Source organism: Lytechinus variegatus, chromosome 8, assembly GCF_018143015.1.
Source record: "Lytechinus variegatus isolate NC3 chromosome 8, Lvar_3.0, whole genome shotgun sequence".
Lineage (NCBI taxonomy): Eukaryota > Metazoa > Echinodermata > Echinoidea > Temnopleuroida > Toxopneustidae > Lytechinus > Lytechinus variegatus.
In genome coordinates this window covers 17,535,686-17,553,446 of record NC_054747.1, presented here as the reverse complement: position 1 = coordinate 17,553,446, position 17,761 = coordinate 17,535,686, and the positions used below count along the sequence as shown (strand labels likewise).

Sequence of the window (17,761 nt, the reverse complement as noted above, 5' to 3'; positions counted from 1 at the left end):
CTCATCTTCGCTCCCATTGGACCTTGTTGTTTGGAAGTGCCCTTTCCCAAAAGCTAACATAGAGGACACATGTCTCCCAATCTCTAATCAGCGACAATCCACTCATGGGGAGCGAAGATGAGTGGATTGTCGCTGATTAGAGATTGGGAGACATGTGCCCTCTATGTTAGCTTTTGGGAAAGGGCATTTCCAAGCAACAAGGTCCAATCTGGACTACATCACCATCAGCACCAGCGTCATCATCACTGCGTCCTCACCCGTAGCTTTTCCTTGATAGAGAAATACAAGCAGGTTAAACAGAGAACGGCAATACCCTGTAGGACCATGGCGGTACTAAAGTAGGACATCCTGTATCTTTTGTTATCGTACACCCAGCAGGAACCTCTGTCACCATCAGTTATCTGCCAGTGGATGCATACCGAATTGATAATGGCGCCAAAATAGATCGGAGCAGGGAAGAAACCTGTGTTGAACGAAGTATGCGCATTGGAATATGGGATAATATGAAACGGTAAAGAACTTCTTTCTCCTTTAGCAGTTTTACTTTAGGGTTGGAAGTGCTGCTAAATAAAGTGTTGTTGGGATTCTCCTCCAATCGTTCCATTTACCCCACAAAACTCTAAAGAAATCCTTCCCGGGGTCTGAAGTGCGAACTTATTTTCCCTACGACCCTTTCTTCCCATTTTCTCATTGTACACAGCAAAAACTGTGGGGTTAACCGGTACCACACCAGTTATTTTACAACGGTGTTAAATTGACAGTGTTAGTTTAACACCTGTAGGTGTTATTACACCTTTGGTTGTTACATTTACAGTCTTAGGTGTTATGTTCAATCTCTAGGGTGTAATTTGAACACCTCAGGGAGTGGTCCTTTATTAAGACTAACTGGTGTCAATTTTAACACCACAGTTTTTACAGTGTAACCACGGTTTGGGAGACTTTGAGGCAAGCAGCAAGTTTTGGACTTGCATTTCTTTAAAGTCTCGCTTCAGTTTTAAACCCCGAAAATGCAGAAGTGCAAAGTGCAATCTTGCCCATATCGGAATTAGGACCTCAAAATCCGCCTTTTTGCAGAGGGGGATAATGAGGCGAGAATTTAGTATAACGTTTGTTTTAACGAGACGTTGACGATAGACGCTCTTCTAGAGGTAGCCTTTTTATGCAACATTTTATTGAACACGTACACTGCAACAAAAAAAAACCGGTGTACCAGCACCAGAGAAGTGTTAAACAAACAGCACCAGTTTGGTTTGGGTCTAACACCAGATAAGTGTCTATACAACACCAATTAGTATTAAACAGCATCGGTGTGATTTCAAACTGGTGTTGTTTCAATGCTTCTTTGGTGTAGACATATATATCGGTATGATTTCAAACTGGTGTCACGGTTTCAATGCTTCTTTGGTGTGGACATATATAGATTCCGGGCTGGTGTTAAGGTGGTGTTTTTGCAGTGTACTTACCGAGAAAGTGTGAACACACTGATTTCAGTGCTAGTGCCATCGACCTGTCTTCATCCCTTACACACCTGTAAAATCACATAAAACTTGTTAGTGATAATGATCATAATATTTAATTGAATAGCATTTATATAGTGCTCCGTCTAGTTGCCTTTTTTTTTACAAAGGCTCATTTTTAAGAGGCGCATTACGTGTTTTCCCGGACAATTAATCCTACAGAAATCATCAAAAGGATACAAATGAAATTATTTACGAACCAAAATGAGATTTTAATTGAATAAATGTGTGACTAATATTTATATTTAGGTCTACATTTGAGGCGTCACAAGTTGGATCGATAGGAAAGAATTATCCATCTAAATTTGACGTAATTTTTTTCGCCGTGACGTAAGTCATATATAAAAGGAGTAAACTACATATGTCATGTATGCAGTCAAACGACCAGGCTTAGCTCATGCTTTCAATATTATTTCTCATGTTTCTCCTAACTTTTAAAGTCTCCTTTATTTATTTTCTTATAAAAAGAAGGAGGTATCCGTAATGACGAGGCTCCTAAAAAAATATTTTTCGGATTCTATTTTGATTGACGCCCCTCTCAGAAAATTGTTTCAGCTCCAAATTAATAAATATTCCCCTGTTTTTTTCTTCTGTTGAACTTTTCATTTTTTTGCGAATTTAATCTGCACAAACATTGGATGTTGGTCTAAACAAAAAATGGTGACGTGAAAATGTGATCCAAACAATATGACATTGATAGTTCACTTTCCAGCGAGAACATTACATGCGAAAACTTTTTTGTGTGTGATTCCCGTTGTAGGCTAATGAATCAAAAGCTGAGATTGGCTTGAGATTTTATTCTTTTCCTTCACAACGCCTTCATCGTAGGTTTACACCATGCGACATTGCAGCCACATTTTCAGAAAATAAGGTTCGGGTTTATGTTAAGAAAGAACAATGATTTTAAACAATCCACAAACGCAAATGACAAATCATGTTAGTTAGTCAGAAAGTTATCCCCGTTCATTATGAAATACGTTGACTAAATAACTATGAATTTTATCTTTCGACACGTACCCACCTTAGGTTGATGTAAGTCAAGGGATTGGTTGTAGCTGCTTGAAAAAAGAAAAGTGCCGCCAGCAAGATAGATACTGGAACGAATCCCTGGCAGCTTGAGTCATGGCACAATCCAGACGAAGCTTCTACAGTTGAAGCAGGTGACCCGAAGAGATTCGTTACCGAGTTATTCACCAAACTGAAATTACCAATGCAGCTGCATCCAGTGTAGTTATATTTCTGGGACTGGAACCAAAGGAGGTGAAAAGGAGTCTTTAATTGATTACATTTTCTAAGTCGATATCATTTCCAAATGAGTGGTACTTATACCATGGTCACATTTGTTCTACGGCGGCCGTACGGCGAGTCGAAAACAGTCGTTTTATTAATTTTTATTCAAACCACCTATATGTAGCTGGTACAAAAATTGTAAAAACGGCTGTTTTCGACTCGCCGTACGGCCGCCGTAGAACAAATGTGACCATGGTATTAGGGACGCACCATTAGAGATCCAGAGGGGCTGGAGGTTTTAAAAAATGACTTGCTATATGAGCAAAAAAAACAAACAATTTTGCTCAATGAAGAAAGGGAAAAAAATACATCAACCCAAACTTCCAGCCCCCCAGCGCCCCCAAGAGGTATCTAATAGTGCGTCCCTTATTTTGTGTGTGAAACGTCGGGTCATTGCACTGTGGGCCAAAATGGTGCCAAAGTGCGCTAAAAGTCATATTTATTGATTTATTTGATAAAACATTCACTTTTATGTTACGTAAATAATGTCACCCGCAGATCCAGAAATGTTTTAAAGACCAATTTCGGCATTTAATGCCGTATTCTGATGGCTGACTGACTTCAATGGAAAATAAAGGGGAAAATATATAATGAATCCCAGCTAACTTCAGAAAGTGATAGTGATATACTATTGGACATCACTTTCTGACCAAACATTGGATTGATGACCCAAACCCAAGTTTGGCGCACTTTTGCTCACGCCAGATTTGTTATAATAGCAAAGACACCGTTTCTATTTCAACATTTACAATCAGCAAACAGACTGAAGGATTTCAAGGAAGAGTCCACCTTAACAAAAAGTTGATTTGAATATAAAAATAGAAAACCTCAACAAGCACAGCACTGACGATTTAATGAAAATCGGATGTAAATTAAAAAAGTTATAACATTTTCAGTTTTCGCTTAATTTCACAAAATAGTTATATATGCACATCCAGGTCGGTATGCAAAATGAGGGACTGATGACATCACTCACTATTTCTTTTGTATTTTATCATATGACATTTTCTAATTGTCTCGTCATTGTTCCATTGAACAAACTTTTTCGGCCTGAACATGTCGAATTACCATTGATTAACATTTTATGGTCAAGTCATTTTGGTCCTAATTGTCAAATCTGTAACAATTGAAAAACAAAAGAAACAGTGAGTGGGGGACATTATCGATTATCTCCCTTGCATGTGACTAAATTGTGCATGTGACTATTTTGTGAAAACTAAGCAAAATTTCAAAATGTCATAACTTTCTTATTTTACGTCCAATTTTTCTGATTTTTTTAGCATTATGCGTGTCTGATTTTCTATATTTATTCACATCAACCTTTTTCTGAGCTGGACATGACCTTGAATTCTTAATTCGTTCTTTTTTTTCTTATTAAACTTTTATGGCAGATTTGTTACTGTATCAAGTTTTATGGTCTATTGCGGAGACAGCGGTAGGATGTAATATTTTTTTCATGGATCAAGTTTTTAGCTTTATTTTCTTTTCAAAATCTCTTTCGTTTCAAGTTTGCTTGGAAATTGTACAGCTCACTGTTTCAAAGAGGCCAATATTGACGCATAGTTCATGTAGTTTTTAATATCACAGAATATAACAGCTCTGTTTCGCGAATGGAGCGATCAATTGCTTGACATCGCTTCTTTTTCTCTCTGGACTAGTTAGGGGGTAAATTCAGGGAATACTAGCTTGCCATTAAGGGTACCGTTTTGTTTCCAACGCTTGTTTAGGGTAGGTTTCACACGCCAACACAGAATTATGGAAAATACTTGTTTAGGGTGCGTTTCGAGGCCCCATGGTCGCGAAAGGTATCTACTCGTCAAAGGAAGTCCCCCCCCCCGGGGGGGCTGGATTAGCATGGCTGGGATTTAGGGGGTATAAACCATACTTAGTGATATACTTACGAAAGAGTTCGGCATGGATGTGGTGCCATAGCTGTATTGAGGTGAGAGTTCTTGAATACATCCTGCGTGGCACGGTGAAATATAGCTCAAACCGTTTGAACCGCACACAGGTTGAAATATTTCCTCTGGGCATGCGCAATGCACGTTACATCCGTTTCTGAAATTATAATGATAAAAGCAATGACAGGTCACTTGTGATTCACTAGGCATGAAAAGGATGTATCGTTTCAATTCATGCAGTTTAATTTACTCTCGATCCACTGGGTAGCATATATGTATGAAGTACATATCGTTGTATTTCTTTGTGTTTTTTTCTGATAAACTTGAATTTGAATTTGATAAAAGAAGATCGAGACCAACTTACCGGGTTGAATCATAATTAGGACCATTCTCTCCACCATATGACGTCGTCACACCAGCAATAGGAACATTATCACACCCCAGGAGCATCCCCATGGGGTAGAGTATGAAGCCAATCGTAGAACATACCACTACGAATAGACCGCACTGCTTAGAGTTGAATTTAAATCTTCGGCAAATGTATCCGGAGATGAGGTTACTGATGATGTTTGATGGGCCCAGAGCAAATGCTGTCATATGGGGGTGTTGCAAGAAAATATTTACAGCCAATCGCAACTTTTCTGTTGAAAATTTACAATTGACTGATCACTTTTAACTGTAGCAAATCAAATTACACTCCTTTTTTTTCATGAAGTAGATTAGCAATCAATCACATATTTGCAACTAATTGCACGGCATACGCTTGATTTCAAGAAACTTGCAATTGATCGCAAGTTTCTTGCAACGCCCCAATAAAATGTGAGATCAGAGAGAGAGAGAAGTCAGGAAAGGGACAAGGAAGTAACAACCAACAAGTTTGAGTGTCAATTTAAGAAGCAAATGCCAGTATATAGGTGACGATTTCGATTTTCGGTCCATTTAGGGAGGGGGGGGGGGCGGGCAAGATCACCCTCATCTCTCAATAGCTCCTGTATAAAAGTTAGAAATCGGCAGAAAGCCACATACTGTTGTAATGAGGATGAAATCAGGTGCAATGATTCTAGGCTATGCACGGCGTAGAGTGAACGATTTGTTTGCGATCCGATTTGCAGGGGGAAATAGAGTTTTGGTAGCTTTTTGTATAAACATTTCAAACCTGTGTGTCAAATAGTTGAATAAGAAATGAAATTCTGATCAATTACGAACCTCGCTGAAGGAATAAAAGAGAATCCAATTCCAAATCGTGATGACGTCCCAGTAATCAGTTGCGATTTAAAAACTGATTCCGTAATTTCATTACAGCAGAATTAATATGTTTCACCGGCTATTCCGACCCCCTCCCCACTACCACACTTTTTTTTTTTTTTTTTTTTTTTTAAAGATTCTTTGCAAGTATACAATCAATTAACAATCAAACAAATAAATATATCAATATCAATTAGATTACAAATATTTTTAAAATGATTACAAATGAAATCAAACCGCCAAATTTCTCTTCTATAACAATATGAAACTTTTAAGAGAAAAAAAAAATTACCTCAATATCATGTTAATATCAAAATTATGTCAAATCAAATAAGAAACTCTACAAGCCTTCAAGAGGAAGATTACATATATATGTTTCACTCACCCAAGCACCCCACACTCCCTACCACACAATATACCACCCCCCCCAAAAAAAAAAAAAACACACACACACACGCCCTCACAAACACAGAAGACCCCCCCCCCCTCCCAGGCAGCAAACATACCATAGCACACTCGCATTCACACACTCCAAAAAAATGAAGTGCCAATCCAGCTCCCAAAGAGCGCGCACAGCGACTGCACCCCGGAGCGCTGATCCGTCTCGTTCAAATTTGAACTAGACAGATCAGCACCCCGAAGCGCAGCCACTACACACGCTCCCCAAGAGCCAAATTAGCACCTCATTCCTTAGAGTGCACGCGGACATACCATTACACACTCTCAACACCAGCAGACACATCACACCTGTTTGCATTCAATGTCTCATTCACCTTCAGTTCTTCCCATTTCTTTACATGCAAACTTAATTTGCCCGATTTCATAGCTAAGCATTTTTCTTCCTCCCTACGTTCCGCAATATATTTTTGTATTTTATGGCAGGAAGGAACCTGACTATTGGTTCTGGATTGGAAAATGGCATGTTTGATGAAAAGGATTATACTGTTAACACAATTATTTCTATACGTACTTCCAGATAATCCCAAATGTATATCTCTCCATTCTAAATCTCTTAATTCAGATATACAAAAATATTTAATAAAAAATTCCCATAAAGGTTTTACCTTAGAACAATTTAGAAAAATATGCATGTATGATTCGGTTTCCCTGCCACAAAAAGAGCATAAACTGTCTTTAACATACCCGAATCTCAATAAATGTTCTTTGGTATAAATCGCCCCGTGTAAAAGTAAGAACTGGAATTCTCTTTGTTTCCTAATCAACGTTGTGCTCCTGGTTTGGGAAAACCTATTACACATTTCAACATCTGTAAAATTCAAATTAATGTTTTTATCTTTCAATGTTAAATTATACGTTTCCCGTAAATTTTCAACAAAACTATTATATATCGTTTTTTATTTTATCACCTCAAAAGTAGTTTCCAGCTTACTGATATTCAAATTAACATTGAAGTTCTCATCGTCAATCTTTATAAATTTGATAGAGCTATAGGCATTTTTCCAAGTAGTTGGAATAGCATGTACTATATCAATAATGTGGAGCAGTTCATCTGCAGTTACCCCAAGATTTTGAAAATAAGCCACAGGTCTCACAACCCCGTTATCAAAAATATGATCTACAGTGTAAATTCCCTTATTATAAAGATCAATGTCAAAAATCATTTTACCTCTTACACATATATTCTTATTATTAAATATAATCGGATTTACTTCCTCTTTTGTATATCTATATTTTCTCATATCTTGCCAAGCCTTCAGCATTTCAGAATAAAATTGTGGCATTGTCTGTGTTAATTTGCAAAAATCAAAATCGCATAGAAATAACAATCTCCCACCAAGTGATCTAAAACAGAAATCAAAATACAATTTCCAACCAGCATTGCGTTCCCCGTATAATAGACGTTTCAGCCACATTAGACGTTGGGCCTTTATGAACAACTTAAAATTCATCATTCTTAACCCACCGTGTGAGTAATCCTGATACATAATGTTTCTCTTTATACGGTCTTTACCCGACCATAAAAACTCAAAAGTGATACGTTCCACCTCAACGAACAACCAGTTAGGAACAACTAAAAGTGACGAGACGTAATTTAATTTTGATAATGCATAACTTTTCAACAGATGTATTTTACCCATTAGGGTTAGATCCCTTTGTTTCCACCATCCCAAAAGTCTTTTTATTTTGCTAAGTATCTCTTTGAAATTTAGATCTTCTTTTATTTTTACATTTAGAGAGAAATAAACGCCTAAGATTTTAATTTGCTGAACCAAATTTCCAAATAGTGGAGTTTGAGGTCTGTCTTGATCTTTTCCCATCCAAAAAAAATTTGTTTTCCCTTTGTTTATCTTCAAACCACTCACTTTTTCGAATTCTTCCAAAAGATATTTAAGCCGTTTAACAGAATTGCTATTTTTAACAAACAGAGTGATATCATCGGCATACAATATTTGCTTAATTTCATGAGATCCAAACTGAATTCCTTCAACTAGATCGTCTCTTCTTATTGCCAAAGCTAGTGTTTCTATGCACAGCAAAAACAGATAAGGAGAAAGGGGGTCCCCCTGTCTTACCCCTCGTTTTATATCAAAATAACCAGTGGAATAACCTCCATTCATAATACAACTAGTTATATCTGTATATAAAACACGAACCCAAGAACAGAAAGACTGGCCAAATCCAAATAATTTAAGAGTCTGAAAAAGAAAATCATGGGAAATAGAATCAAAAGCCTTTTCAAAGTCCACCGTGATCAAATATCCAATATTTCCAAAAGAGGACTGAAATAAAATATCATCGATTAATCTCACACCATCTCCAATGTTCCTATTTTCAACATACCCTATTTGATCAATATGAATTATTTCGTTCAGAACCTTTTTTAATCTTTTTGCTAATACCTTTGATAAGATCTTGTAATCAACATTTAAAAGCGTGATCGGTCTATAGTTTTGAATGTATAAAGGGTTTTTGCCTTCCTTTTCTAATAGTGTAATCACGCCCTGCCTTTGTGAAGTTGCTAATAATCCCCTATTATACACTTCATTTAACACTTCCACCAAAAGTCCCCCAAATAAATTCCAAAAGGTATAATAAAATTCAACAGTAAAACCGTCGTTTCCGGGGGTTTTATTAAATTTCATTTCTTTCAAAACACTTAAACAATCCTGAATAGTAATTTTACCTTCACAAATATCTCGACTTTCTTTAGATAATTTAGGAATATCCTTTAAGAAAAAAGAGTTTTCATTTACAATCACATCATTCAATGAATATAATTTTTCGTAAAATGACTTTAGCTTTTTTAATATTTCATTCCTATCTTTTATAATCTGTTCACCTTGATCATATATTTCTTTTATTACACTTTTCCGTTTATTTGACTTTAATAACTGTTCAAAATATTGTGTTTTTTGTTCTCCGTCCTCAAACCAAAAAGCTCTTGATCGGATTTTTACACCTTGTCGGCTATAATCAAACAATTTGTTCAATTTAGACTTTTTCTCCTCCATTTCATCAAGTATTTTCCTCGAAGGCTGAGTCGATAGGTGGATTTCCAAACTTTTTATATCTTCCTCTAATTTTTCAATTTCATGTTTCCTAAGCTTTGCTTTTTTCTTTGTGTACTTATTAATAATCTCCCTCATTTTCATTTTTTAAAAATCCCACAACAATAATTTATCTTTTATTTTCGGGAGCCATTCTTTTTTTAATTCAACTACTTCATCTTTGAATAAATTCACGAATTCCTGATCTGCGCACAGACTATTGTTAAACTTCCAATATGAATTGCCTAAGTGCGGCTTGTCTACACTGCTTGTCAACTGAAGCAGAACGCCCGAATGATCTGGCGTGATTGACGCTACAATATTACAACCATTAACTAAATGTTGAAAAGCAGAGGACCCAAACCAATAATCCAATCGACTTTGCATAATAGGACATTTTTGCCTGAATGTAAATTGTTTCTTTTCAGGATTTATCCTCCTCCATATATCTTCTAATCCGAATCTATCTAAAAATCCCTCAAATTTCTCGTTAAATCTGTTTTTATGAAAGATTCTTGGACCTAAATAATCCAAATCTCCATTCATTATTGTATTAAAATCTCCCCCAATGATTATCATTTCTTCAGAGCTGTAAAGCTTTGAAATACATTTATCCAGTTCCTCTAAAAATTCAATTTGCATCTTCTCCTTACTTGTAGGGAAGTAACAATTAACTAAAATTATTTTAGATTGTTGAAATTCTAACTTCATAACGACATATCTTCCATTTTCATCAAAAACAACATTATCTATTTTTATATTTAAATTTGGAGAAATGAGAACAGAAACACCTCTACTATGGTTCGTTCCATGACTAAACAATATAGGCCCATTCCACTCTAATTTCCACTTCTCTTCAACCTCTTCCGTACTGTACGTTTCCTGTAAAAACACAATATTACTCCCTTTATTTTTGCAAAATTCAAAAATATTTTTTCTTTTAGCCTTGTCTCTGAGACCCCTGACATTTAAAGTGAGTAAAGTAAAATATAACCTTCTATCCATAAACATTTACCAAATCCGAAAAATACAAGATAACTTGAATGAATGAAAGACATGAAAGACTATTCATAAAATGCAAACAGGCAACACAAAACTCCATACAACCACGCCCTCTCAGAGTATCACACTCCAAACACCCCCATTCATTCAACATCCAACACATCCAACACAATAATTCGCCAGTCACCCAAACACACTTCCCCATGCCATTAACGTGGTGATCATGCATATCTAATATGCCAACACCAAGTTAAGCCTAACCCAAACATATTATATCCAAAGAACTCCCGTCTATTTCCAAACATTAAATTCTATAGGAACCAAATAATGCGTGAATAGGATGGATCCTTTTGCAATTCAAGGAATTAATTGTTTAACACTGCACCTGTCTGATTTACTGTGGAAAAGAAAATACCTTTTCCATTACTTTCTAAATTACCCCCCACACACATTAAACCCACTGCAATGAAACTTTTCCGATGTGCCTAAATTTGTTTGAGAATGAACATTCTCACCTTTACGTCAGTCATGTACCATAACAAGCATAAAAAAGTAGGGGTTTGGATTTAAAAAAAAAAAAAAAATCTCATCTAGGTTTTACTCAGATGCAAACATGACATAAAATTATTCATCTTCATACTAAAAAAAAAAAAAGAGGCTATACAGCTAGCTATCCGTCAAGCTGCAACTAGCTATAACATATCTTACATCATTGATGTAAGGATAATCAAACGATGGAAATCGTGCACCATTACCCTACAACTCCATATCTATATTTTTAAAGTGAGTGTATTATAGTAATACCAATTCATAAATCTTCTATTTCAAAAACCACTGCGGTGACAAATATTGAAAACAAAACACCCCCCATTCCATTATCAACATTCCATGCTCCCGACAGTAAAGAGTAAGCAAGTTGTAAAGCTGAAACCTCGTATTATTTAGTTTCATTAAGACGCATAACTAATCAAATCGCATTCTTATTTTCCACAAAACTTTTCCAAAGACTGATAGCATTGCCTTGCCCGGGTTATGCATCAGAGCCCTAATTAGAGCAGAGAGAGACAAAAAGCTAGGAAGACCTACACTTTGCACGTAAAAAAAACTATTTCATTCCATACATAATTAAAGGAAATGAATAAATAATGAAGGAATGATTTCTTGTTCCTGCTCTGAGCATATACATGTTTTCAATAATATCAACATTCCAGTCCTTTTTTTTCCTTGATAATGAGGACTAAAGCCTTTTTTCACTCTAATCAAATTCATTCAACATCCAAACATATCCAACGCAACAATTCGCCATACACCCAACCACACTTTCCCATGCCATCAACGTGGTGGCCATGCATATCTAATATGCTAATATGCTAACCCCAGGTTAATAACACACACACCCACACACGCGCGCACACACACGGACAACACCACCAACATCATCATCTAAAAGACTCACCTGTGACGAGCGCGGCTGTCGACGGACTGAGTGAAAATTGTGTTTCCATGTACTTTACCCCGAATGCCGAAAATATGGCGATAAGCGATACGAAGGCAGTTTCGTCAACCAAAAGACACATGAAGGTTGGATTGCCGACAAGACGTTTTAGCGCTAGAAGTGGTCCTAGTTTTAATATGGAAATGTAGGTGAATAATATCATAGAATATTAATAGAGGATTTGTATAGTGCACCTTGTTGGGTGCTCAAGGCACTCCTACATTTCCCCGGCTAAGCTAGTCTACCAATTTCGGCACACATGCACTGCTTTATTGAGGAATTACTTCCTGTCGGTATCCATTTACCTCACCTGGGTTGAGTGCAGCATGATGTGGGTAAATTTCTTGCTGAAGGAAAACACGCCATGGCTGTATGGGAATCGAACCTACGATTAGCCTTCTATTTCTCGGTAACACTTTATATGTAAATACTTTTCTGCCTTTATTATACCTACGACATACCTTTGCTTTTGTTTCCATGGTTATTTGCATAAACAGTTTCAGTTTCAATTCAATTTATTTCTACATGGAAATAGTAAATATATCATACCATACAAAACAACCAGAATATGGCTAGCCAAAGTATTGTGATAGGGGCCAATCAAAATCCTGAAAATGCTTAGTCCCGAAAAGGACTATTTGGATATTGATGAGAAGTGAAATGAGATTGGATTGCGATGAATGACGAGAAAGAGAACACTTTCGAGAGATGAAGTTAGATCTTTAGAATCTACAATATTTCTTTCCTATCTTTAAATTCCAGCTCAGTCCCTCAATTTCCACTTTTGCCATCTAGTCCTTCTCATTCCTTTTCCCAAATAGTCCCCTTCAGAACTGATCACGCAGTGAACCTTTCGCCTCTATAATTTAATTTCCAGAAGGTGTGAACGCCTATTAAAATGAAACTTGACATCGCCATATGGAAACCTATAAATGATTAATTGCGAGGCTTTATTTTTTTCATCATACGCTGTACAAGCTACAGCTGCATCTTAGGAAAGGTCCAAAATTAACCTTTCTGAATATTTTTTACCATGAAAGCTTCAAAGTTGTGCACTGAAGACAGATATTTGGCATTTAAGGTAATCTGATATTTTCATTGTGATCATTTCAAATCCTGACAGTATAGAATATCATCTGGGGCCCGTTGACGAAAGAGTTGCAATCAATCGCAACTCTAAAAATCATTCCGCAGCTTGATTTTCAACCAATCAACAGCGCGCATTTGGGACTTGTGATTGATTTTTTGACTTGCGTTTAAACGCAACTCTTTCTCCAAAGGGCCCCTGTACCTTTAATAAACTTTTCTAAAGCACTGATGTTGTCTGTTATCCCATGTTCATCTATCAAATCCTTCTTATCATCCCCGGCAGCCATCGCTTCCACACACGTCTCTACTGATTGGCTCCCTGCCGACTCCGCATCTTTCCTCTCTTCCTTCCACTTCTTGACCGCAGAGGGCAGTGTTCGCGGGTAGAAGAAAATAGGAATACTAAGGATCACAAGGATGATGCTCAGGATGACGAAGCCAAGCCACCAGGCTCCGATCCAGCGAGGGTCGTTTTGGCTGATCCCAGGAATCTGGTCACTCGGCACGCGATCGAAGTCGACGTACAGGCGTGTTGTGAAGGCAGCGAATAGGAAGCCACATGAGGGACCAAAGCTGAACGCCATGAACAGACCAGCTACAGAAAGAAAATGAGAATTAAGAATGAAACAGGAAGCAACACCACTACAAAACTGGACCTTGTACTGCTGACCAATAAACAGCTCCACCTAGAAATTCTCCTTCACTTTCATCAGTCACATTTCCTAGGTCGCAATCTCGGCCTAACTATTATGCCAAGATCCATTAGTTTCGTCTTAGGGTGTATTTTACAAATCCTGTCATTTACAGAGATTTTGATAGCTTATTGTGAGTGAATGTCGTTGACAGAAGATTTCGTAAAATACTATAAGCTACTAGCCATTGAATCACAGCAGCTTCAGCAAATGAAGAAACGTCTCACTCTTACTCGACGGAGTGAATTTGAACTTCGGGATTTTGATCAATTTCCTTGTCGAAATGCAATGACCTATACAGTTGTCAGATAATGTCGTTCATAGAGGGCTTCATGAAATACTCTTTGAGTACTGACTGTCACCAGCCATTGAGGCATTTCAGCACTCAGCAAGTGACGCATCTTACACGTCTAGCCATTACCTGTATACGCAGTGACGGCGTGCTTCTTGACACTATCGTCGATGTAGGTAATGACAAGAGCGATGAAAGGGGCGTTCCCGATACCACTTATGATCTGACCGAAGACAATCCACCATACAGTCCTTGGATCACCAAGACCCCCTTGCTGCGGATCACCTACACGGTAGAAGAAATAATGATAATAACTACTATTTACAGCTGAAAATGTTTGTCCTGTGTATTATCCTTCTCCATCCTCATTCCTCGAGCACCTGAAAAAATGGCAGAATGTTCCATTTTTAAAGTCTTTGAGATGACATGGGTCGGGGATCGAAGTCACTATAGCTTCCGTTTATGAGGCGGGCGCGTTCTACCACTGAGTCACCATACCCGATAAAAATAAATAGAAAGAGGTTAGCAACATTATGAAAGATTTCTGCCTAAATGAGACAGAAAATCGTGTACAACTCTTGAACGCACACACAGGTCACGGAGTGACCCTGAGTGCAAACAGCTGACTGTGTTACAACGTAGGGGTGATACATTTTCGCAATAGGTGTGAGCAAACTCACTGGAGGGACTTTAATTCACTTATAACAAAGAAATGTGTACTACAGTACTCCTGTTGAATGCTCTGATAAAAATTATATGAGTTTCACATTCATTTGAACGGGAGGACAAGATTATTGTATATATCGAGTGCATTATCCATAAATCATACTACCATTGCGACCCCTGCCCGGTCGATGGTTCAGGCATGACGATCCTGAGTGACGTCACCGATAGAGACCTCAAATGCCAGGACAGCCTATTCGACAACTAACTTCATCTAGTAAAAAACACGTATTGAAGATATCCAATGGGAAAATGGCTTTCATTTTCATGAAATATACATTCCGTTCCTCAATAAATCTTTAACCCCGTCGTTAATTGCCCATTCATTCTCGAGCAATGGGGGAATGAATACAGAGTGTCTCAAAGTTTGTGTGAAAAAAGGTGCATTTTCCATAGAACTTCTGCCAAAAAGCAATGCGTAAGGGAAAGATTAGCCCCAAAACACGAATAGATGAGTTAATCAAATGGAATGAATCATGAAAATCAGTGAAATATAGTTCCTCCTGTACTCATTACTGAATACCCCGACTTGATACGATTAATTTTTCCCCTCTCCATCAACTTTTTAGAAAAAGGGTGCATATTTTCATAAAAATATCATGTGTTATATCGACGGACGCCCGTGCGTACGAGCAGGAGGAAGCCAAATGTCTCGTATTTTTCATAATGCGTATTTATTTGACTGACTAGATTTCTGAACGCCAAGTATATTTATCAAAACACACATTAATTACCTCTGCATGAATCAAAATCCGTAAAATTCTAATAGTGGTTATGGCTTAAATATTCAAATAGGGCAGTAAGGTACTGCGGTACACTGGAATGTTGATACCAAGAGAAGTTTTTTCGCACCGAGACGCAGAACTACTTCATGAAAACAGTTAATGTATTGACATTCAAGTCAAATCACATTTTTAAAGACTCAACAGCTGTTTTTGTCAGGAAGTTCAATCGACAATACATTTTGCGTTTCTTGAATTCGTCATAGAGAGCACCCCCCCCCCCCCCATTGAAAGGCTAGGACCGATGGACCTATATCCGAGAGAACTTTATCTGATCAAACTACTCTGTCGCACTGATGCGATAGTTGCGATGCTACTGCTGTGTTAATGCTTGTACTCACCTTCATCGTGACCATCCGATGTATTTGACCAAGATTCGGTAGCATCCAAATGACAAAAGTCTTGACCATCTTCCATCGATCCAGTCAGTATTGCCTTCGGGTCGACTGGATCCGTGACAAAATGCGGTACGGCACAGAGCATGGTGCCGACAGCAGTCACCAGGACGCCTGTTCCGATCCAACGAGGACGATGCCCCATCTGGCCATAGTGACTAAGGGGGATGACGAAGAGGGTGCTGATGATATCCGCAGCGATGGTGATGGCACCGGATTGGGCGCTGTCCAGTTGGAAGTTGCGCTCGATGGTAGTAAGGACGGCACCGATATAGATAAAGGACATCATGCCAAAGGAGGTGACGAGCATCATGTGGAAGGTAAAGACCTTGGGGTCAGCGAGGCATTGGAGCCAGGAAGGGGCGTAGGTTGGTGGACAACAGCATAGGGTATCCTCAGGAGGGATGCTGTCAAGGTCCTTGTGGATATCCCGAATCCTCGATTTTGTCTTCTTGCTTTGGTCGGTGCTGTTATTGTCGTCCATCATGAATCCACCTGAGTTATATCAAGGAGAAAAAAATATTAAAGTGATTTGGCAGCTAGGGTATTTGAGTGAACATGGTCAAGAATAACATCAGACTATGCAAACACTTTTTTTCGATGCATCCTCATGACACAATTAATGATGTATCAACCCACCTGCGTACCACCGCCCGACTAACACCCTTATACGCACACAAAATTACGTCCTCACATAGGCTCATACCTCATGAATATCAGTTTTGTAATCTTCGATAATCTTATGTCCACGGAGAATAGAACAAGAAAGGAAAACCTGCAGGAATATAATAATAATAGTCAGTTCCTGTATAGCGCATAACACATTATGAGCAACGTCTCTATGCGCTTCCAAAGGACTTGGATATTATTACCCTGGCTGTAGCTTAAGCAGCTTTTACGCGCCCGGCATTTCAAGGAATAAATTCCTGCCAGGTACCCATTCACCTCACCTAGGTTGAGTGCAGCACAATGTGGATTAATTTCTTGCTGAAGGAAACTACGCCATGGCTGGGATTTGAACCCACGCCCCTCTGTTTCAAAGTCCGGAGACTAATCCACTGGGCCACAACGCTCCACATATACAATGTATAAGGGGAGAAGAGGAATAACGGCCTTGAAATAAGATCGTGTTATATCTACAAACGATTTTTATGTGTGTGTAATGTTTTTGAAATATATTTCAAACTTGTCGAGTGTGCCAACCTTCTTGATGTCGGTCCTTATACTTCTGCAAGTAAGTTAAAACGGTCTCGATCCCTGGTAATATTCCCTGCGTATGGGCGCTGAGAGATCTGCCAAAGACTGTCACCGACAGGAAAGCGTAATCACCAACGTCAGGGCCTACTTCTTTGAGACACAGAGCTGTACAAAGTCAAGATCCATAACACTCTAACTCTCTTCAAACAGTTCAAAGCAAAGATATCTCGTCAACAATCATTGAACAAAATATTGATAAAGTCAAGAGGTTGAATGAATGATTAATACATGTACTGTGTCGTAAATTTTTATAGGCCCAATGTACTCTGCTTCACCTTACTTTTTGCGTTTATGGTTACAATTAACCCAAGTGACATTTAACTTCGTTATCATCCCCCTGTTAAGTCATGATAGGAGAGAGCTGTTGGCAGAATTCTGTTGAAAGTTCTTCTGTCTAATGTTATCCTTGCCAATGCAAAGTTTTAGTTATTATCATTATCGTTAGTAGTAGCAGTAGTAGTAGTAGTAGTAGTAGTAGTAATATTAGAAGTAGTAGTAATAGCAGTAGCAGTAGTAGTAGTAGTAGTAGTAATAATATATTAGTATTATCATTATCATTATTGTCATCATCA

General features: G+C 38.0%; 1 protein-coding gene across 1 annotated transcript; it reads right to left on the bottom strand.

Moving 5' to 3' along the window:
* Nucleotides 1-242: 242 nt before the first annotated feature.
* Nucleotides 243-16,419, bottom strand: LOC121419522 (solute carrier organic anion transporter family member 2A1-like). Its single transcript, XM_041613976.1, has 9 exons — nucleotides 15,879-16,419; nucleotides 14,162-14,317; nucleotides 13,251-13,643; nucleotides 11,921-12,085; nucleotides 5,073-5,298; nucleotides 4,709-4,865; nucleotides 2,539-2,762; nucleotides 1,464-1,528; nucleotides 243-463 (listed from the first exon to the last, which is right to left on the bottom strand). Exons 1-9 carry the CDS (start codon nucleotides 16,417-16,419, stop codon nucleotides 243-245), a joined length of 2,148 nt encoding a protein of 715 aa, XP_041469910.1.
* Between the last annotated feature and the right edge of the window lie 1,342 nt (nucleotides 16,420-17,761).

Excerpts from the sequence above, each read along its gene's own strand:
- LOC121419522 (XM_041613976.1), bottom strand. The coding sequence starts at position 16,419 with ATGATGGACGACAATAACAGCACCGACCAAAGCAAGAAGACAAAATCG. Across the intron at positions 14,318-15,878 it reads ATCGGATGGTCACGATGAAG|GTGATCCGCAGCAAGGGGGT; the intron begins GTGAGTACAAGC and ends TCTACCGTGTAG. Across the intron at positions 2,763-4,708 it reads CATCCATGCCGAACTCTTTC|TCCCAGAAATATAACTACAC; the intron begins GTAAGTATATCA and ends CTTTGGTTCCAG.